The sequence below is a fragment of the Ochotona curzoniae genome, unplaced genomic scaffold (assembly GCF_017591425.1).
Source record: "Ochotona curzoniae isolate NIBS_2020 unplaced genomic scaffold, NIBS_Ocur_1.0 scaffold_3223, whole genome shotgun sequence".
NCBI classification, from domain to species: Eukaryota; Metazoa; Chordata; class Mammalia; order Lagomorpha; family Ochotonidae; genus Ochotona; species Ochotona curzoniae.
This window is the reverse complement of record NW_024467108.1, coordinates 819,368-842,803: the sequence shown is the minus strand read 5'-3', so window position 1 is coordinate 842,803 and position 23,436 is coordinate 819,368. Positions and strand designations below refer to the sequence as shown.

General features: G+C 41.4%; 3 protein-coding genes across 9 annotated transcripts in view; 2 read left to right on the top strand and 1 right to left on the bottom strand.

The window, feature by feature from the left end:
* The window catches only part of LOC121145374 (olfactory receptor 51I2-like), a 98,327-nt gene that overhangs the window by 26,325 nt on the left and 48,566 nt on the right, over positions 1-23,436 (bottom strand). For 5 of the 7 annotated variants that reach the window (XR_005881997.1, XR_005881998.1, XR_005882003.1 and 2 more), the window contains one exon: positions 10,699-10,710. The exons of the other annotated variants lie outside the window; for them this stretch is intronic. The gene's annotated coding sequence lies outside the window, so the exon portion shown is untranslated. Of the gene's footprint in view, positions 1-10,698; positions 10,711-23,436 lie in introns of those variants that run through there. 7 annotated transcript variants of the gene reach the window in all.
* On the top strand, positions 67-1,008 carry LOC121145382 (olfactory receptor 51B6). Its single transcript, XM_040964182.1, has one exon. The coding sequence runs from the start codon at positions 70-72 to the stop codon at positions 1,006-1,008; it is 939 nt and encodes a 312-aa protein (XP_040820116.1). The 5' UTR covers positions 67-69.
* LOC121145371 (olfactory receptor 51M1) lies at positions 20,543-21,529 on the top strand. The gene has a single exon (XM_040964167.1). It carries the CDS (start codon positions 20,543-20,545, stop codon positions 21,527-21,529), a length of 987 nt encoding a protein of 328 aa, XP_040820101.1.

Genomic DNA, 23,436 nt, shown 5'->3' with positions numbered 1-23,436 from the left:
TCACTGCAGACTGGTAAACAACTTAACAACATTACCTAAAGGAATATTTGTTTCTTTGTGATATTGGTGATGAGAATGAACAACACTGCCTCCCCATTCCTGCTCACTGGCTTCCCAGGCATGGAGAAGGCACACCACTGGATCTCTATCCCATTAGTGATGGCCTACATTTCCATACTACTTGGCAATGGCACCCTTCTCTTTCTCATTAGGGATGACTATACTCTCCATGAACCTATGTACTATTTCTTAGCTATGTTGGCAGCTACAGACTTGGGAGTGACCTTGGTTACAATGCCAACAGTTCTGGGTGTTCTGTGGTTAAATCATAGGGAGATTGCCCGTGGACCCTGCTTCTCTCAAGCCTACTTCATCCATACACTCTCTATTGTAGAGTCAGGTGTCTTGCTTGCAATGGCCTATGACCGTTTCATTGCTATTCGCAGCCCTTTAAGATACACTTCCATCCTAACCAATACACGGGTAGTAAGGATTGGAGTGGGAGTATTAACAAGGGCTGGCCTATCAATTATGCCAATAATCATTCGTCTACACTGGTTTCCCTATTGTCGATCCCATGTGCTCTCCCACGCTTTCTGTCTACATCAAGATGTCATCAAGCTAGCTTGTGCTGATATCACCTTTAATCGTCTCTATCCAGTCGTGGTTGTGTTTGCGATGGTTTTATTGGATTTCCTCATCATTTTTTTCTCCTATATTTTGATTCTCAAGACTGTCATGGGCATTGCTTCTGGAGAAGAAAGGGCCAAAGCTCTCAACACATGTGTCTCCCATATCTGTTGCATCCTGGTCTTCTACATCACTGTAGTTGGGCTTACATTTATTCATAGGTTTGGAAAGCATGCTCCTCATGTGGTCCACATTACAATGAGCTATATTTACTTCCTTTTCCCGCCTTTTATGAACCCTATCATCTATAGCATTAAAACCAAACAAATCCAAAGTGGGATACTTCGCTTATTCTCTCTGCCTTGTTCTAAAGCATGACTCTGACTCCTGGCTCTCTGGAGAACAACTCAAGGAACCTGGTTGAACTGATACATTTTGACAAGAACAACTAGAGAAAGACATTTCAATGGAAACCCATCCATTCCTTTGTTACTTAGGCAACTTCTACACTATCCATTTGTTGTAATCTCTCTATCATGTTCTATGGACAACTGGACAGGAGTGAGGTAAAAATGAAGAGGAAGGTTGTAGTATTTGTTATCAGAAAAGGAACTGCTCTTTCCTTGTTTCAAATATTTTTTGAAGTTGTTTCTGTTTCCAGTCTATGCACGGAAGAGAGTCCGTTTGAGATTTATTCGTAGAATAAAAGGCTGTAACTACCCAATGGGTCATCCAATGAGCAGTCATTTCCTTTCAATAGTTGTATCCTGCTGTCATGCTCTTATGTGATACATGACTGTCAAGCCTTTTCTTTGCTACACAAAATATGAGAATATTCCAAGACTCCTGAGATTTATTAGTAATCCAAATGAAGCAACATCTTCCCAATAGTTTCCAAGCTAATAAATTTTCTGATAAACCCAAGATACTGTTTATTTATTGAGCGTGGTGGTGCTATTTTGAGTTTGTTGGCTCCATTTTTAGTTGTTTGATTAGGTTTCTATAATTTATTCTTGTTCCTGTTATATGTAAAATTTGTGTTTCTCTTTTCATAGTCTCTATTGTGTGTCCCCAGAAATACATGGGTAACATAATGCTTATTCCCCAGGAAGCTGCAGCATCTACCATCTAGGTTATTTTTACTAAAATATAACTTTTGTTTAATATAGATGAATGAAATTTTAAATGGTCTGTATCTTTCTGTGTGTTTGTTAGTTTTTATGTCTATTTGCACTGCTTATTGTGCCCTGGAATGCTTTCTAAGACATGGGAAACTTAAATTGTATTCTCATCTAATACTGTCAAAAATACAAGATTGCAACTCCTTAAATAAGTGATTCATTTTTACTTTTACATTCTTTTGGGACTAAACCTTATAAATTTTCCTTAACTCTCTCTATATTTATATATATTTCTCTCTCTCTCTCTCTCTCTCTCTCTCTCTCTCTCTCTCTCTCTCTCTCTCTTTCTCTCTCTGAGTCCCTTGATCCTGAAGCCTGTCATGACAATCTGATATGATGGGCACATGGATACAAGTATCTTTCAGGAAGTCTGTAAATGGATATATTGGATGGATACCTCTGATAGTTTCTTCTTCTTTTTCTATCCTTTATTTTATTGAAGTGATAGGACAGAAAAATAAAAAAGAAAAGCCCAAAGGGAATGAAAGACTGTAACCATAGTTTTCCTTTGTGAAGTTGAATCCTATGAAATAGAGCCAAGCTCTGAATTCACAATGGCTTCACTAAACTATCTCCTGGATAGTTCCAGGTGGATAGAATGGGGATTTTTTTTTTATTGACCCATGTAATTCTTTTGTCTGATCTCTTTATTACATATCTAGCAGTGTCAAGAAAAATCCCTGGGAATTCTGCAAACTGGGGGTGGGGGTGGAAATAGCCATTTTTCACTACTTTTAAATAATCATTTCGCTAGTAATAATGCTAATTCCAACCCATGATGCAGGAAGAGATTTGGGAGCAACTATTAAAGTCCTAAGGTTGGAAGAAAGCAGGAGTGCAAAGGCAAACATGATCCCTGGGAAACATGTTCTAAACCAAGCACTCCTTGTAACTTGGACTTTGGCATATTTTAAGAGATAAAGTAGGAACCAGAATCTCCTCCAGATTCTGGAATATGTCCTTGTTAAATCTTCCTAAAGTTCCTTGGAACTAGGCTTCTGAATCACATCTTCTTGTTGATGTTCAAAAATGTTTTTAAAAAATTAGTCTAGTTTCTCCCTTCCTATTAAAGAAATGAGTCTGAGAAGACCTAACGTTGATAATCCATGGTGTGTGTCAGGGATCTTAGGATGGCCACTATGCTTTAAAACACTTTTCTAAGTTGCTTTCTTTAGCTGGTGAACCACGTTCCTCTTCCCCTGTACACTCCACCAGGTATTTATTTTCCAAGAAGCCAAAGCAGATGGAGGATAGGATGCATTGCAATTATCAAGTAATTATCAAGAGAAACAGATTGGCAAAGAAAAAAAGAAGAACAGTTTCGGGTTAAAGGTAAACTTTGACTTTAGTTATTCTGCTTTAAATCACAGCATGTTTTCGGAAGTCAGTCCAGGAGCCTTGCAAGCCTAAGAAGGAGAAGAGGCGGTTACTTCACCTCTTCCATGCAGTGGTACTACACTACACATTTTGCAAATCTCAAATCCACACAGAGACGGTGGATCTGGTATTGGTGTGGAGTGAATCTAGCAAGTGGTCACCATTTTAAACCACTTCTTAAAAACCCCCAGTTATTATTCTTGAAAAGCAGATTTTCATCAAGGCAAGGACTCAGACATTCCCTATTGGTAAATGCAATTTTCCAGGTCATGAGAAAAAAAAAATCTTCAATTCATGCTCTTTCCTTCAGGTTTTAGTATTGCATGTATAATCCCAGTAAATAGCTGATGGTTTTTGCAACTCAGCTTCTTGCTATACATTTATGCATCACCACCCAGCGCCCTACATTTTCACACTTTATTTACGTGATGAACATATATTCAGTCTCCTAGCGTGAACACAGAAATAGATCTGTTATTGCTGGTTTGGCTCTCAGACATTACTCAGCAGGCTGTAATGTCTGGAATCTCCAGAGTGTGTCCCCAAAAAGACCAGCTTTGACATTTGCTGGTATTTTGACCTGTGAAGAATTTCTTTAAAAAGAAAAAAACAGATTTTTGTAAAGATGATATTTTCAAAGCATAAATGCTTGGTGCAGCAGGTAAGCTGCCATTTGATATACCCATATCCTCTTCTGAGCATATCTGGGTTCAAATCCCAGCTCTGGTATCCATCTCACTTCCTGACAATGAGCATTCACGTATTGGCTCAAATGCCTGGATCACTTTCCCACACATGAGAGACCTAGATGGAATTCCAGATCTGGCCTAGCCATGGCTTTTCCAGGAATTCGGAAAATGAACCAGAATGGAAGAGCTCTGTCTATATCTCTGTTTTTCTGCTTTTTGTTTTTAGCAATAAAACCAAATAAAAGGGTGCATATGTAAAATATCAATACAATGTCTTAGATAAGAATTAATTATGCCTTCAGTTTCTGCCTTTCCTCTTTGCAATAAAACCCCCAACAGTCAGCATAACATGGGGACTAACACACCTCAAGTTGGGAATACAAGAAATCCAGACCCATTGTTATAAAAATTCATTTTTGTAAATATTCTAATATTGCTGTTGTTATTATGGTTTTGTATGTCTCTGTACTTTGTGGGTTTTTTTATTGATTTTACTTTTGCAATCTGTTCTTACTTTTTCTGAATCCTACCAAAGCAAAGTTTGTTCTGCCTCTGTGAGGACCAATGCTGCATGCTTTAATCAATCTCTGATACAATTACCAACATGCTCATTTGCCTACTTATTTTTAACCATTCTTCTTCATCATTTCCATAGGAGCCCACTCAGGGTCAGGAAAACAAGAGACCTTCAGTATATCTTACTGTTTCTGAATGATAGTATTTATGGTAACCTTATATTCAAGCAGTGGCTTATTAGGGAGGCTATATAGATGTTCTATCCTGGTTTGACAAGAAATTCTGGAATCAGTACAAACCTAATAATTGTACTTACAATAATATCTTCATTTTATCAGAAGTCCATGTAAGCATCTAGTGAACTTGAGGGGCTGGAGGTCAAGTTTGGAGGCTGAGATGCAATATTGCTAGCATGCCATTGATATCTATCTTGAACACTGGCAATCCAGTGTATAGGGCATACAATGCCACCAAAGGCTGAGCAATGGTCCACAGATTCCCATATGACAATAGGCAATCAAATATGAGAGAATGAACAAAAACTAGCACATGGTACACGAAACACTAGAGACCAGCCCTTTGACAGAAATGGAAAAAGCAGCCCAATCAGTTCTGACCTACCAGCCAGCAACTATTCTTGCTTCTGTGCAAGGAGTAAAAGTGATTGCTTTGTGAAAATATTCATACACAAAAACATTATTGAGATGTGCTTGTCACTTGATTGTCTGATAGGGCTATATCTGTGATTCTGACTACTATGCTCTTATCATTCCAGGCATTTTCAGGCACTGATGAGACTTAACATTGCAATAAAAAGCCACTCGACTTCATCCAATGCAACCTGATACCATCTAAATTGTATAGGATGGATATTTTGAAAACCTAGAAGTCAAAAACTAATTAAAGTATTTGCATCCCTTATCAGAATACCTGAGTTCAGCCACCAGCTCTTCACTTTAGCCTCTTTCCAATGCATAATCTGGGGGGCAGCAATGATGACTTAAGTAATTGGCTTCCTGACACCCATGTAGGAAGCTGGACTGAGTTCTGGCTCTCAGCCTCAGCTTATCCTGGTCCAACCATTGCAGGATTTGGAGAGTGAACTAGCAGATCTAAGCTCTCTTTCTGTCTCTCGCTCAAACAAAAACTTTAAAACAGAAGTTATACATGTTTTACACATTAGCTGTCTTAAAATTTTTGTCTTCATTTTATTTGAAATATGGAGTCAGAGAAATAGGGAGGTGGTTAGATCACCCATGTACTGGGTCACTTCCCAAATGCCTTCAACAGCTCAACCCGGATTTCCCATGCAGGCAGCAGCACCTCTATTACTGAAGCCATTGTACGCTGCCTCCCATTGTGTGCCTTCACAGGAAGCTGTATTGAAGGTAGAAGGGCTGGATCTCAAACTATGCACTCCCCTGTACAGTGTGAATGCACCAAGCAGCATCTTAAACATGACACCAAATGTCTAGCATTGTCAGTTTTTAAATCTTTATATGATATCATTTGAAGACAGAGTGTAAAGTCCAGTCATCATTTCCATTTGATCTCATTATAAATGATCAACGTAATCTAGCTTCAAAACAGGATAAAGTTTATGTACTGCAACATTCAGAGAAGCCTTCTGCCTCTCTTTCGAGGTCTGAGAGGTCTAGTTCTGATCAGAGACAGGACACACGCTGACAGGGGAGCCTCCTCCAGTTTCATCACCAGAACTGAGGATCAAGCAAGAGGAAACACTGCCAATTGTCAGTTGGTCGAGCCAATTAGGATCAGCCAATCGTGCCATAGAGCAGTCAGGTCACCTGCATTTTTGTGAGTTCATTACCAGAGCAAGAGTTCTTGAAGCTGATACTCATCTAGTCTTGTGATAAGGAATAAGTGACCTGGAGGGAGACCAAGTGGGCAAAATAAGAAAGATAAGAAGATGGAGAGTTAAGAACAAAAGAATAGAAGAGAAGAAAAATAAAGAGTGTAAAAGACAAAGGAGAAACAATTAAATAGACAAAAGTGAGAGTCAGTGAGGAACCAAGGAGAGATTTTCTCTTTAAGCAGATAATACAAGAAAGAGAAGAAGTCAGGGTGATGCCCCAGGTTCTCGGATCTCTAGGGCAAAAGTTTAAATTCAAAATAGCAATTTTTCGTTGGTAATGACTCAGTCTCTGGAGGGTTGAGGCAAGTTGCTATCTGAGCCATGAGACGTTCAGCCCCTCCCAGGATGGGTTCCTTATCTCTGGGACACAAGTCCTGCACTCTTACTCATTTCCCTCCCAAATTTTGTAAATGTCACCACTACCTGTAACCAGTGATAGCATGATGGCCTCTAGGGATATAACAGAAGACAGTTTCACAAGTCTCAATGCAGTTTTAAAGAAATAAAGCTTGGCCACTCACACACACAACCTTACAATGTCACTTGGCACTACTAAATTTTAGCCTTTTATTAGTAATTCAAATACAATCATTATATATGTATGTTTATTTTTAAAATATTTATTTTTATTTGAAAGGCATAGTTAAAGAGAGAAGGATAGAGACACACACAATCCCCAGATGGCTGCAATGACGGGAGCTGGGACAGTCTGAACCCAAGAGCCAGCAGCTTCTTCCGGTTCTCCCACCAGATGAAGGGGCGTAAGGACTTGGGCCATCCTCTTGAGCTTCCCCCGTCCATTAGTAGGGAGTTGGATCAGAACCAGAACTGCTGGGACTCATATTCGCACCCGTTTAGGATGCCGGTGCTCAGGAGTAGACTAAACCTACTGTCATTACACTAGCTTCAATGGAAACATTTTAAACAATGGTTTTCTTCAAATGGAAATAAAAAATGATTTTTCTAGCTGCTGTTACATCAAAATGGAGACAGTGGCACAATTTATACATTCAAAAACACCTTGCTTTGATCATTACACACTTTTCAATGTACTGAGCTATCACATAAACTGCACAATTAAAAATAATTTTTAGTGAAAAAGGTGATGCTTATGTTGTTCATAGCCCACAGTGTTTCAAGCATCTATATCCACATCACACCTGCTTCTAATTATATATAGATACATTATATATACATATATATAATTTTACTTATACATTATGCTTGTATGCATTATATAAACTCTTGTCAAAATACTCATCAAGACTAAGCATTTCCTGTGCTTACTCAGAAGTTAACAAGGATTCAGTCCCTCCTAAAGTTTCATTTGATCATGGAGGAACTATTGTTCATCCAATAATACTGTATACTCCACAAACAACACAGTTTCTGCTGGGTTCTCTGTGCCTGTGGAATCTTCACTCACTCAGTATAGCTTTTCTTTTATTTTTTTTCCCTCTGCCAGTAAGATTCATTACATATTCAACCAACTAATTAGCTATCAACAAGCAAAGAGAGTCCAGTTTCATCTTACCTAGTCTCGAAAAACCATTATTTAAGATTTATTTATACCAGTCATGTGTTAGTGGTAAAGTCAGCCAAATTTATGCTACAACCACCATGGCATGAACATGGTTAGAGAGCGAAGCCACATGCAATTGAGAAAAAAGAAATGAGACAGACTCAAGATAAAGACTTACAAAAGCAGGAAGCCGCCTTTTCTGAGGAAGGACCTAGAAGGCTCACTGCCTCACCTGTGTTTTATTGAACTACTCAGAGAGTGAAATTATAGGATTTGATATGGCACAAACTTTGATAGTCACATTAGGTTAATCAACCCATGCTTGATAATCAGGAAGCAGCAGTGAGGCCCAAGTAGAAAAGACAGTACATGACTATCTCAAGGATATCTTAAAGAAAGCACACAGGTCTGTGGCCTTGGACCACCACCCAACTGCAGACCCTCACCCACATGCCTTGACTGTTGCCTACTTGTAGACGTTGCCCTAAGGGTTTGACCTTGGTTTCTGGCACCAGCAGTCTGTGAACTCAAGATTCCACATACAGTCTGCCCTGTACATCTTTATCAAGTCCCATTGTGATTTTTTACAAATTGTATGCAACAGTTGAGATTCTCAGTTTCTCTTTACTGGCTTTGTAATGTGTAGCTCTCCCATCTTGTCATGCTTCTGTGTTTTGTTCAACTTTAAATGATTGAGTCTTTTAAAGATTAGATACATTAATATATGTAATGTGTTTAAGAGCTCCTAGTCTGTAGTAAGTACTATAAAATTCCATCATCATCAAAATTTTATGAAATTTTGTGAAAATGAAACAATTTGTGACGTTTGGGGTAGAATGGGATCTTGTTTAGCTCTGACCTAGGAGGTAAGAAACTTGTTAACAGTAGGAAAGACAGTTTAGCATAAAGACTTGCATTATTTTCTCACAAGCACCATGAGGGAAGGCACAACATGGCAAAGGATTTAGTTAACAGAATATTTTGCGGTTCCATCAAGCTTTTTAAGCATACCATGTTTAGAAACACTAACAATATTCAAGATTTGATTGCTGCTTACAGCACTTGACTATACTGTTGTGGAACAGTGTTTTATTTCCTTCTTGTTTGTTGAATTCCTTACCTAATGGAGTGTTAAGGCTGTGATTGTGAAGGAAGGAAGGAAGGAAGGAAGGAAGGAAGGAAGGAAGGAAGGAAGGAAGGAAGGAAGGAAGGAAGGAAGGAAGGAAAGAAAGAAGGAAGGAAGGAAGAAAGGAAGGAAAAAAGGAAGGAAAAAAGGAAGAGAGAGAAAGAGAGAAAGAAAGAGAGAAAGGAAAAAAGAAAGGCCAAAGCTTCAGCATAGGCCTTCTGAAAATAAGCATATAAAGCTAACTAACATGGATTTGGTTTGCAGACCAAAGTATTCTTACAGTAAAATGTTAAAATTTAGTCAAGGCTCTAGGATCTGCTAGGCTGTGGCACCTTCCAGTTGACATGAACGTGGGTCTGGGGGTGGACCAGGCTGGGCTAGGATGTAGTACCCATCAGTGACAGCTGGAATGAGTGAAGGCCAGTAGAGTTAGGCCTCAATACCTGCAAGTAGTGTCGGGACTGGGATCTGGCCATGTCAGTCTGGGCCACAAACATCTGCCTGCATACACAGGCTCCAGAGCTGGGATGGACCTGGCAGAGGAATTTAGGGAACCTCCCCCCGCCCCCATTAGGACTCTGCTCTTGTTGGTTAGCACAAGAGCTTGGACTGGAGGCAGGACAGGCTACACTGCAATATTCATTAACATTTGTGTGATCCCAGTTTGGGGGCAAGCTGGGCTAAGCCAGACCACAGCACACACTGGCACAAACAAGGGCCAGGACAGAATACAAACCAGGCTTGGTTGGACCACAACACCTGCCAGTTTAGATACAGGCTGAGGGTGGGCTAGGCTGGGCTAGGCTGCTGCACCCACTAGCAAAAACTGGGACCAGGGATAGGACGGGCAGAGCTGAGCAGTAGCACCTGCTGGTGAATGCTGAGACTGGGGTTAGACCGTTTCAGACTGGGCTGCAGCAGATGCTGGCACACACAAGGTGCAGGACTGGGAGTGGGTCTGTTAGGGAAACTCTGGGGATTCCCTCGTTAGATTGCAACTTCCACTAGTGAGCATAAGAGCTAGGACGCAGCGTGGGCCAGTCTGGGGGTAGGCCAGGCTGGGCTAGGCTGCCATACGTGCTGGAAATATTCAAGCCTTACCGGCAGCAGGTGCTGTGAGTGGCAATGACATTTCCACCATCCTATACTGTGCTCAGTCTGTCCATCTGCAACCTTGGGTTTCAGTGGCTGGAGACCAAGATCCCAATGAAACCAACAGTCATTAAAGATGATGGCCCCCTTGGCATTACTGTCAACAAGAGTAAGAAAGGGAAAACGGTTTTTCAGAATTTTCACTCTATATAATAGATTGACTTCCTGTGCTAAAAGATTTTCATAAGACCCTCCCTAGGTGTCCCCATGGAGTCAATGGTTCCATAAATCATGCCTGCCATCTTGTGGCTTGCACAGTATTTACAAGCTGCTTCTAGAAAAGAGCTATCAAGAGAATGTATAATACCAAGGGCTTTCCTGTATTGAACTAAAAAGCAATGACAGCAATAATCAGTATTACATATTATTCCCATGACTGACAGTCTAAACTCTCTTCTGAAACATTAAATAGTTGACCAGGAGATCTCTCAGGGTGACCAAAGTTGTGAACGTCTTAGAAAAGTGGGACTGAAATTTCATGTTTAAGTGGCTGGATTATCACATCTAAGCCATTCGTGGGAAAGGAAAATTGAAACTGTGGGGAGGCACTTGTTTATATTACTATGTTATTTTTAACCGTTTATTTAATTTCAGAAAACATTTCCTTTTTCAAAATTTTTCATTTCGTCTTTCCTTTCTGTCTCTTGCCCTTTCTTTCTTTCTTGTGGACACCAATAGCATCACTCACACAAATTATTGACAGTAATATTAATACAGGCCAGAAAATCATGTTGTGCTACAGGTTCATAGAATTGAATTTTAGAATTGCATGATTTTTGCTCCTTCAATATTTTGCAGTTCTCATGTCCACACTAGTTTAATAGCAATCATTTAACAATTCATTTTCACATAGAATTTCAAAGCATCAGACTTTATTTTAAAAATGACATTTACTGCCAATATAATATGAATACTTAGTAAGCAAAATAAAATATCAATATTGGAAAAGGAATCAAGGTCAGTTATTTCAAATAGAAACCTGAAGAGCACGGACCATGCTAGAGAGTCATCAAACAGCTGGGACAGTTCAGCCTGCAGATGTTTGTGGCTATGATGATAGGATAGGGTGTGCTGATTAATGTCATCAGTCTTCTTAGTTAGGGACATCTGCCTGACACAGCCTCCTCTGTCCACTGTGAGGTGTGGATGGAGCAGCTGCTAGAGATAAGGCAAGGTTACAATTTGGTGTCCGTTACTGCTAATTGTTTTTATGAATGAAGAAAACAAAATATACAAAGACACTAAGTCACCTAAATATAAAACTAGCCCTGAGACACCAGCCCAAATTAATTACTTGTCTGAGTCATTAAATGTTCGTCATGCCATTGAATGCATCCCTTACCCCTGAGCTCTGTGAGTGTTCCTGCTGAGACACAGCTCGCTCTCTATGAGAAAACCTGCTAGAGATCAGACTAAGCAGGGCTACAATACCTATACGCCTCATGTGGATTAGATCACGGAAAAGTCACGCTGAGCTGATTGTTCCTACTGGTGCAAACAAAATTAGAGTGAGGGTTGTTTGGGCTTAGCCACAGCATCAGCTGGCAGAGGCTGGCACTGGGGGCTAGTTCTGTCAAGTCAAATCACAGAATCACCTGAAGAGTGCATAATCTGGGAGTGGGAGAGGCCTGGGAGGGAAATAGTGGGCTCCTCCCTCTTGGGTTACCACTTTCACGGGAGGGCCCGAAAACTAGGATGGGGGCTGGGGTGGAATGGGGTGTGGAACAGACTGGACTAGTCTGCTACACATACTGGCAAACCAGGGTAGGGGGCGAGCCTGGTGGGGGTTACTTTGGGTTGCTCCAACTAGCCTGCAGCTCCCACTGGTTTATGCGAGGGCCGAGTGTGTGCTGGGCAGAACCAGGCTGGATTGCAACACCCATTGATTCCACTGAAGTCAGGGCTGAAAACAGAACCAATCCAGCAATCACAACCACCAGCTGATCAGGGTGATGGACTGTGCCAGGCTCTGTACTTGCTAGCACATACAGGAATCTGGTCTGGGACCACCTCAGACAGGGTTTCTTTGGAGATCTCCCCAATTGAACTGCCGGACTCAGAACTCAGAACCTTAACCAAGAAAAGACAGAAGACAGAACAAGTCAATCAACCACCTCAACTATATGTTGGCATCGAAATACAAGGCAAACGGAAACTCTATGATGGACTATGTCAATCAGTGGATTCTTCAAAGACCTTATGGTGCTTGGAGTGTCAAGATTGGCAGCTATTCATAACTGTTGAACTATTAAAACCACTTGAGCAAGAACCTCAGAGCATACACTACATCCAGGACCTGGGGTGGGTGGGAAATTGGGTGGGCCTTCTCCCTCAATATCCCCCTTTAAACATGAAGGAAACAATATGGAAATAATAATCTTACCCACTTTCCTAAAGCCCTTGAGCCTTTTTACCCCAATTAACTATGTAAAGATTGTCAAAATATAATAATAATATAAAAATATCTATACTACTAAAAAAAGAAAGAAAGAAAAGAAAACCCGCTAGAAAGCTGGGTCTGAGTCATGGTAGGCTTGACCACAGTATCCACTGGCAGGTACAAGATCCAGGACTGGGAGCATGCCTGGCAGGGGAATCATGGACATAGCCCTGCTAGGCTGTATCTGCCACTGGTGAACATGAGAACCAACACTAGGGGTAGACTGGGCTGGACAAGGTGGAGGAACCTCTTGGCATACATGAGGGCTTTGAGTAGATAGGACTGAGCTAAGCTGTGGCACCTGGGTGTGTACACAAATGCTGGATGGGATGTGGGCTGGGCCACATTAGAGGCTGACATGAGCAAAAGCCATGACTGGTAGCAGGACTTGGGGGGGTTTCCTCAGCTTAGCTGTGGCACCCACTGACATGGGTTCAAGATTGAGTCTGTGGCGGGCTGGCTGGGCTGAGTTGCAGCATCCATCAGATCACAAGAGATATGGGGCGATACTGACCAGGCAGCTGCTTCCACTGGTATGTGCATTGACTAATGCAGATGACAGATCACACCTGACCCTGCACTGGCGCACATAAGAGTAAAGTCTGAGGTCACCCCAGGCAATGTTTTTTGGGGGACACCCCAACTGGAACTCTGGACTCAGATCCTGGCCACAGGGGAAAATCACAAGATGTGTTGTTCAACCTTGGAGTGTGTGTCAGGACTGGATATCCTCAGTTGCTCATGTCTGCAATGGACAGCATACCCAGATACACATGGGGACTTGACTGCCAGCTCAGGGGCCAGCAGAGGGTATCAACTATCAGAGAAGGAAAGCAGAACAAGTTATTTAGAAATTTTTGGCCAAGCTTTGCAGCATGTTCCTGGGTGAGCGGATGCACTACGGTGGACCTTGGAGAAATTTCCTCAGCTCTGGAGCAATGTAACCAACCACTTCTCAGAAATATCAAAACCACTGAAGTAACATTCTAGAATACTTCCCTACATCGGGGTCTCTAGGACATCATCATGGGACTATCCCCCTTCACCAGGTACTGATGTAGTTTGACAGCAAGGAGCAGCCTCCACCTCCTCACCTCCCTTGCTGACACAGGAGGAAAAAAAATGGAAGCATTTATCCCAGTCACCTTCCTCTATACCTGACTTTCCCTACCCTAATCAGAGTCCCACATGTGCATGCATCACTCTCAACTACATAAAAAACACTAAAGGGAAAATTTAAAATAAGGATAAGTGGAGATAACTGATGGCTTTAATCTGCCTCATGTTCAGTATCTGCCAATATAATAATGCCAAGGCTGTGCTTTCTTTAGTTTAGAAGCAATCAGTACCAGAACCAGGGCATTGTTAAAAAAAGAGATTTATCTATCTATCTATCTATCTATCTATCTATCTATCTATCTATCATCTCTATATATCTCTATATTTATATGATTATCTCTAAAAGAAAACACTAAAGAGCAACATCCCCAATTTGTTACAACAGCAGTCTCTGGCCTGGGCTGAAGCCAGGAGTTTTATATGAATCTCCCATGTTGGTGCAAGAGTCAGAGTCATTTTCAGCTGCTTTCCCAGACACATTAGCAGGGAGCTGCATTGCAAGTAAAACAGTCAAGACTCAAAACTATACCTTGTTGGCATGCTGAGGTCTCAGATGGTTGCTTAACATCACACTGTTGGCCCCGGGGGCATTTCTTAAGGGTCTTGATCAAACAAGGGAATCCCATTAACAATCTCACTTCTGAGTCTGTACATCCTAGAGGACCCACCTCAACCTCACACTGCACAGTGGAGATCATCACAGGATGGCTGACTCCAACAGGGATGCACCGTGGATTAAGCAGGAATGAGTTGCTCTTCTGGCCATTTCCCATGACAGAAAGTCCCTATGTCTGTGTCCACTGACAACCTTGAGAAAAGGGTTGCATTTAAGTGTCTGGTTAGAATGGGAATCTATGGTCTGGTCAATAGGACTAATATTAAAGTCCACACAGAGAGGTTTGTATCTGATCAAACTGCTATTTTTACATATGAGAAAGCAGAGAAAAAAAAAACTGTCTCTCATCAATTTCAGTGTTTTATGTGAATTTGGTCCAGTGTAGATGTATGAGTTTTGTATATACACAAGAGACAGGAAGAATAATTTCTTTTTTTTAACTTTTTCCATTTTTTATTATATTTTTGACAATCTTTACATAGTTAATTTGGGTAAAGTGTTCAAGGGCTACAGGAAAGTGGGTAAGACTAGTGTTTCCATATTGTTTCCTTCATGTATCTGAGGTAAAGAGGGATATTAAGGGAGAAGGCCCACCCAATCTGCCCCCCACCCCAGGTCCCTGATGTGGGGCATGTTCTGAGGGTCTTGCCCAGGCGGTTTTGATATTTCAACAGTTATGAATTGCTGCCAATCTCGCCAATCCAAGCACTATGAGGTCGTTGAAGAATCCACTGATTGACATAGTCCATCATAGAGTCACCATTTACCCAGTTTTTCACTGCCAACATATAGCTGAGGTGGTTGATTGACTTGTTCTGTCTTCTGTCTTTTCTTGGTTAAGGTTCTGAGTCCGGCAGTTTGATTGGGGAGATTTCCAAAGAAACCCTGTCTGAGGTGGTCCCAGACCAGATTCCTGTATGTGCTAGCAAGTACAAGGCCCGGCACAGTCCATCACCCTGATCAGCTCGTGGTTGCAATTGCTGGGTTGGTTCTGTTTTCAGCCCTGACTTCAGTGGAATCAATGGGTGTTGCAATCCAGCCTGGTTCTGCCCAGCACACACTCGGCCCTCGCATAAACCAGTGGGAGCTGCAGGCTAGTTGGAGCAACCCAAAGTAACCCCCACCAGGCTCGCCCCCTACCCTGGTTTGCCAGTATGTGCAGCAGACTAGTCCAGTCTGTCCCATATCTCATTCGGCTCTCATACATTTCAATGGGTATTAACGTTTAGTTCCATCTAACCAGTTCAACTATCCATCCATCACGGATGTTGTTGGGTGCCTCTCTGTCTAGCCACCACACCCCCTGTCCTAGTTTTCGGGTCCTCCAGTGGATGTGGTAACCCAAGAGGGAGGAGCCCACTATTTCCCTCCCAGGCCACTCCAACTTCCGGATTATGCACTCTCCAGGCCATTCTGTGGTTTAACTTGACAGAATTAGATCCCAGTGCCAAGCCTCTGCCAGCTGATGCTATGGCTAAGCCCAAACAACCCTCACCCACTCTAATTTTTTTTGCACCAGTAGGAACAATCAGCCCAGCCTGACTTTTCCGTGATCTAATCCACATGAGGTACATAGGTGTTGTAGCCCTGCCTAGTCTGGTCTACCCTCATCCCAGCTCATGCTCTCCAGTGGGAATAGCTGTCCAGCAAGGGACCCCCCACATTCCACCTGCCGTCTTCGCCCCCTCCCTCCCTGGTTCTCACATGTGCTGGTTGGGTGCTGCGCTCACATCTGGTACAGGCAACCTCAACTTGGCATTCCGTGTTGTGCACTGGTTTTTGTCACAACTGAACCTGGCTCGACCCACACTCTGTTCTGGTTCTCAGATTTGCCAGTGGATGACATGAACTGATTCAGCCTGGTCTGCCCCTGACCCATGCCAAATGTATGGAAAGTTTCCCACAGGCATACATTTGGCATGGGTCAGGCAACTCATTTCTTTCCCCAACCTTCAAGGACTACCTGTACCTTCCTGCTCTAGGCTACTAACAAGGTAATCTAATAAAATGAAGCTAAACAACACGTAGGGAAATTAAGCATCATAGATTCTAAAATTTCTCGATTCAGTTTGATGTTTAGATGACTGTTACGTGGGGGCCAGTCTCTCAATTATACGGCTAAGAGAAGCTGAGTATAGAGTGACATCGATGGTGGCAAAAATAATAGCATAAATATTATACAAATCTAGATTCATGGCAGATTTTGAACCAAATGTTTATTACTTATTTATGTAAAACATATACATTAATTACATTCCTTGCCCAGTTCCATATACCAACATGGCATCCACCATGCACTGCACACTTCTACTTCCTTCAGCATATTGCTAGTAAAGAACTTTAGAAATCTCCTCAACTTAAGCCATAAAATGTATGGTTTCACCTTGTGCAAATACTGGCAGGATCTTTTCTCTATTATTTCACCTCAATTTAAGGCAGTACCTGTCTTAAATTTTATATTTGAGTATTAGAATATTAGACAGTTCTCAAAACTTAAAGTGTTCTTCACCTCTATGACCTTACTTATACAATTTGGATTTTTTTTCTGAAAATCACTTATTCTCAAGATCCATCCTACGCAGCCTTCATATCTCATTTTACTTGCTTTCTGCAGTCTTCACCTATGGTTTGGTTACACACACACACCTCTAATTTCTATGTGCAGTTCTTTTATGCATTCAGAATACTTGCTGTCAATATTCAATGAATGTCCCCACATAGTAGCACTATTATCAATACTTACTGTTGAAAGTTAGGATACCATCGCTGCTATGCTATCTTAGAGTAGGCACCTCTAGAAAGGGCCAACATCGTGTTCTCAGAAATTGCAGAACTTTCTCACATTTCTCTGGTAAGAATTCTGCCTCCTACAAGCCTCAGTGCAGGTTCTCAGCCCCACTGTTTCACACACTTGCCAGAACCCTCTTCCTGTTAATGTTTGGCAGGACAGCCATCTGTCTGCATGCAGCACCACACCTGATTTGCTCCTGCTTGTGTGTGTGCATTCATATATATGTGTGTACATCCAGGTATGTGTGTGTTTCTGCTTGTGTGATGAAAGGAAAACATGTCTAGGACCCGGATACATCAACTTGGGCTCTTCAAGATGGTCTGAATAAAGAAGTACAAGTTGGGCCCAGAACAATGCCTCAGTGACAAAATCCTTGCCATGCATGTGCCAGGATCCCAACTGGGTTCTACTTCATGTCCAGGCTGCTACAATTCCCATCCAGTTCCCTGATTATGGCCTGAGAATCAGTGGAGGATGGCCCAAGAAGCACTGGAGGATGGCCCAAAGCTTTGGGATCCTGCACCCATCATTGCAATCACTTCGGGGGTAAACCAGCAGACTAAAGGTCTTTCTATATCTCCTTCTCTCTGTAAATCTGCCGTTACAATAAAAATAAATAAATATTTTTTTTTAAGTACAAATTGAGCACTTCTAAAGCACTACGGTAGTTGTTACCAGAGCAGGAAAGAAGGCATGAAGTTTTGAAAAGTTTATTTTAGGGCTTGCTGAAGGAATGCCCTGAATTGTCAATATGGAGGGGTCAACCTTGGGAAGGCCTGAGGTATGGACATCTTTAGGTAAGGATCATATACAGAAGGTTTAATCCAGATGACCTATATGTTCAGATATAGAAATGTCTGACAGAGCCGAAAACCAGATGAACTATAAACACAGAAATGGACAAAAAACAATGACTGCAGAGTGAGAAGAGCTTTGGGTGGTTTTGATTATGTTTCAAAGCAGGTGAGCAGTTTAGAAAGTAATGTTATATCACATGAATAATCCTATTCAAATAATAAGCCCAATCTCTCTGGCAAATTATGGATATATTGCGATGGAGGAGGCAGGCATGAATGAAGTGGCAAGTAAAGAGAGATCAATTCTATCATAAGGCAAAAAAGATGAGGTGGGATAGTACCACTTGTGCTGCAACAGCTGTGTTGGTGTCCAGAGCCTGGGAACTGAGCCACTGTAGCCTTTGCTCTTCCATTTCAGGTGAATCCACAGAAGGAGCAGTGGATGGAAGCAATGAAAGGGTTCTACCCAGGGAGCTCCAGCCCTAGGGACTCTGATTGTGCTTAGGGGCTTCCTGCTGGAGCTCTGCTGTTTTGTGAGCACAGCGAAGGAGTATAAATCCTTCCCCAATGGATGTGAGCCTACAGTCATTCACCAGCACTGGAGCCAGCATTGCACACCTTCCTTCTTTGGCACAGGCTACCTGGGTTTGCTTCTTTAGATTTAGCCAACTGCTGGTGAGTCTGCACTGCTGTCTTGCACTGGAGGTTCAGGGGATGAGTAACAAGAGTGCACATGAGAAAATACGTACAGCAGGGGATGTCTAAGTGTCCCAAAAGATCAGTAAGCATGGTCTGATTCTAATCTTGGTTCTTATTTAAATACGTGAGTGACCTCAGGCAAATGTATCCACCACACCGGGCTTGAGGTTTTTGTTTTGGATTTGGCTTGGTTTTCATTTGAAAAGTGAGATCTTGGAAAATCTAGATATTCACAGAATCATTTATTCTTTGTTACTCTCAGACTCTATTCCCCAAAGCAGGGTTAGAGTAAGGATTAGAGAATAAGACAAGATCTTCCTAGAGAAATGGAGACATCATGTTTGGTATTCTACCTTGCAAATTGGAAGAAAGTCTTCCCTGCTCTTCCATCCCAGTGCCTGAACAGCTGGCTGGGCCCTTTCTGGATCATGTGTAAATATAAACTTCCCTCTGGCATCAGAACTCCCCAGTTCTCCACGGATTCCTCCATGCTGAGTCCTGTGGTACATACTTAGCTTTTTCCTTTTACCAACAATCATTTGTTCATCCAACACACATGTTAGGTTCATTTTATGAGCAAGACCAGTAAACATGGCAGAGAAGACATTACTCTCAATCTTGCCAGCCTGACTCTGTTCTCAGTTCTCTCTGCTGGAGCTGTGGTTTTTCTAACACAGAGAGAAGGAAGAAAGAAACCCATTTTCTGGCAGTCAGCAGTCTAACTGGTGGCTTTGCTCCAGAAAATCCCCTGTCATGCCCAAGCTATCGTAGTTTTGTGAATAGGAGTCAACTAAACAAGGAGTTAAGGAAAGCTATGGTAGGAAGAGTTATTTTCAACCCAGAAAATTAAAATATTAGTGTTCAGATATGAGCAGGAATACCAGAGAAACTGAGAATAATTCATTTATCTTTAAATTGTATTAATATAAGGAGAAAATAGTTCATGTATTTAAAAAAATACAATTCTGAAACAATCTTATTTTTCTCCCTTTTTATCTTCTACCTTCAACTCCCCTCTTTCCTTTCTTTTTCTCTTTTTTGCATTTTTGAACTTTTACAAATGCATAATTTCAATTCACTCTGTAATCACAAGCTTAATTCACCATTAGCCAAAATGTTCAACGAATAAAAAGTAGAAAAACCACAGCTCCAGCTCCACAAGTGTGTAAGGGCTTAAAACAATAGTCAATAATCATGCATTTCAAAGACACAAAGCAAAAAGTTTGGATAGAAAAGAATATTCAATAGGAAAATAGATAAGTCAGGAATTCAAATGTCATTTTAAAACTTCTGTAAGAACATTCCTTGCTATAGTGCAGTGAATCAACAGAATAGTGCGAACTACAATTTGTTGAGATAACCTAGAAAAATGTAATAGTGTAAATAGGACAAAATTAATAAAGATGATGGCAAATAATCAATTATTGAAGACAGAAATACCAGGAGTTAGTTGTTGATCAGATTATTAAGACATGTAATACAGGGGAGTAAAACATAAAACTTAATAGGCCACTGAGATATTAAATACAAGTGAGTGAGAATGTTGTAAGGGGAAAAGATGGTAAGTTAAGTTTTCCACATGTCTTTGAGATAACTGTGAAACATCACAGTACAGATGCTCAATATACAGGTTTGAAAATCAAAAGCGATGGAGACATTTTTAAGGTATAAACTTAGCATTTATCTATACATGCATGAAAAGTGAAATCAGAGATGACCTTGCCTGAAAAACTACCTGAGAAACAGTATATTAATATCAGTAGCATACTAAGGATGGAAACATCTATACTTAAGGGATGTACAATGAATAGAAACCAGCAACGAGGACTCAGAAGGAAATGAAACACTAGACATCGGAAAGGAGAGCATCCGAGAAGATTTCAGTAGACATGATGGACAAAGTGGGCCAAATGATGCTGAAGGTTATGGTGTTCATGTTATTGTCTATGACTATGTGAATGTGAATTAATAACCAGAAATATCTTATTTTTTTCAGGTCAGACCCTGTGGAATGCCAGCTCAATACTATCTTAAGCCTCAGTTCATGTTCCTGTCCAACATTACTCAGTTTAGCCCCATATTCTACCTCACTGGATTTCCAGGCCTGAAAGCCATTGAACACTGGATCTTCATTCCCTTTTTCTCTATGTACCTTTTGGCCATCTCAGGAAATTGTTTTATTTTGATAATTATTAAGAGCAATGCTCGTCTTCACACCCCCATGTACTATCTACTCTCCTTGCTGGCTCTTACTGATCTGGGGCTCTCAGTATCCACCTTGCCTACCACAATGGGGATTTTTTGGTTCAAATCCCATAGTATCTACTTTGAAGCCTGCCAAATCCAGATGTTCTGTATCCACTCATTTTCCTTCATGGAGTCCTCGGTGCTTTTAGTAATGTCGTTTGATCGGTTTGTGGCTGTTTGTTATCCCCTGAGATACTCGGTTATTGTCACTGGCCAGAGAATAATCAGGGCAGGCTTACTTGTCATCCTCCGAGGACCAATGGCCCTTGTCCCTATTGTCCTCCTCCTGAAGCTCTTTCCCTACTGTGGGCCTCTTGTGCTCTCCCACTCCTTTTGCCTACACCAAGAAGTGATACACCTGGCCTGCACGGATACCACCTTCAACAACCTGTATGGGCTGACCCTGGTGGTCTTCACTGTGATGCTCGACCTAGTGCTCATTGCACTGTCCTATGGACTCATCCTACACACAGTTGCAGGACTGGCTTCCCGGGAGGAGCAACTCCGAGCCTTCCAAACATGTACTTCACATCTCTGTGCTGTGTTGGTATTTTTTGTGCCTATGATGGGGTTGTCCCTGGTACACCGCTTTGGGAAGAATGCCCCTCCCGCTGTTCATCTTCTCATGGCCAACATCTACCTCTTTGTGCCTCCCATGCTCAATCCAATTATTTACAGTATTAAAACCAAGGAGATCCGCAGAATCATCACCAATCTCCTTGGCCTGAGAGAGACCAGGGCTGAATTCTAATGCTAAATCTGTCACTGAGTACCCATAAGAAACAGGTAAACTATTTCTAGCCCTGAGTATATGTTTTTTCTTCTATCATGACTGAAGTATGGTTCATTTTGTTTCTTGTGCCATGGCTTAATATCAGTGATCTTCTCTTTCTTAAGTTATAATAACTCCTTCTTCATCTGAAGTCTTACTTTTTGATGGTATCTAATGCTATCCAAAAGACTGTTACAAAAGTCATCAACAATGTACAAATACTAAAACTGAAATAAAACTAAACAAAAATTGAAAAAGAATAATACATAGCACAGCTCTGAAAACAGAGCCAGATGGATACCAAGTAAGTGTCATTAGTTCTAATTCTACAAATTCCTTCAAGGCTTTTTGGGTTGATTTTATCTTCTCCGCTGGCCAGGGTCTTGGTCTCTTCTATTCTAGCTGAGCAGTGTCTACCTAACCCCTGAGGTTCATCAGAATGTATGTACACTTTCTCAGTGCCTAGTTCAGACAAAACTTCCCTAGCATTTTCTAAATATATATCCCCTATCCCTGTTGCCCTAAAAAAAGCCCTTCACTCTACCTCAGATTCTTCTCAATTCTGACTTTATCTTTCCCGAGGACTCCTGTGTCACACAAGCTCAAGTCCCGTACTAATCCAAAGTCAGTGTTTACTTCTAGGTGCTTTCATTGTGTGATATTAAAAAATGACATATAGTCTGATAAATTTCAATGAACACACTACCACAAAAGTGTCTAAGACATAATTCCTCTGCTTCTGAGGACATGGATCTAATTAGATCATTCACATCATTGACTAAATCAATGCATGTTAGTCTCAGTTTCAGATTACTTTCTCACAGACATTTTCACTCCCAAAGTAGCAGGTGCCCTATATGCCCGTTCCCTTGGAGCCCTGCATTTCCCATTGTAACATTTATCACACGGTAATACACTGTGTGTGGGTGTCTATGTATGTCTATCACAATAGAAAACTAAATCAAGATGCATGAAGGAACTATGCTTGTCTCCCTTACCAGTAAATTTACAGGCTATAAACTCAATGTCTGGCACAAGTTGTAAATTTCATTCCCAGATAGATAAAAGCATGACGTGAGATTCAGAACACAGAGAGAAAACCTGTTTTATTTAAGGGAGATCTTGAAGTCTCGTCTTTGTTGGCATCTATCAAAACAGAAGTCCCGATGAATTTCCTGTGACTTCTCCCATCCACTCCACCTCAGCTTAAAATCACAGTAACTGGATCGTAGCTTCTGAAAGTTGCTCTTCTTATATTTGGAACATGGAAGAGATTATATACAATGCAGTACCCCACCTGCTCCTGCCTGATGAAAGTCCAACAGCAAACTTGCTGAGTCTGCTAAATCAATTCATCTCTTTGTGACAAAAAGTTGAGGAATACAGACATGTTCTCCCTAGATATATCCTCACATCTACAGGAGACATGGTCCTCTGACTCTGGTTAGACATTCTGTATCCCACCATCCCACACTGCCCTTTCATTCCTCTTCTTTTTTAAGGTGATATATAACCAGAGAATGCTTTTTCAGGAGGTACACAGGTTTAGGTTGTTTGGGTTCTAATGCGTTTGTTTGTTTGTTTGTTTTAATATACTGGGTAAAACAAGAGGAGACATGATCAGTGATGACCCAGAGCCAAGCATCTGGAAAACATGCACGTAGTGGTATAAAGCGGGAGGGCACAGGCAGCTTCCCCACAAAAGTCTGCAGCTCAGTGTTGCTGTATCAACCCACATGCTTCATCAGGTAACAAAGGAGACTCCCGTACCTTGAAGAAGATACCTGGTAGGTTAAGAGCATCATGTAGCTGCTGAACTTCCCGAGTTATTGTCTAGTTCTTGATCTATGAGTTTCTGATCTTCTAGAATCTGACATCATGCTGAC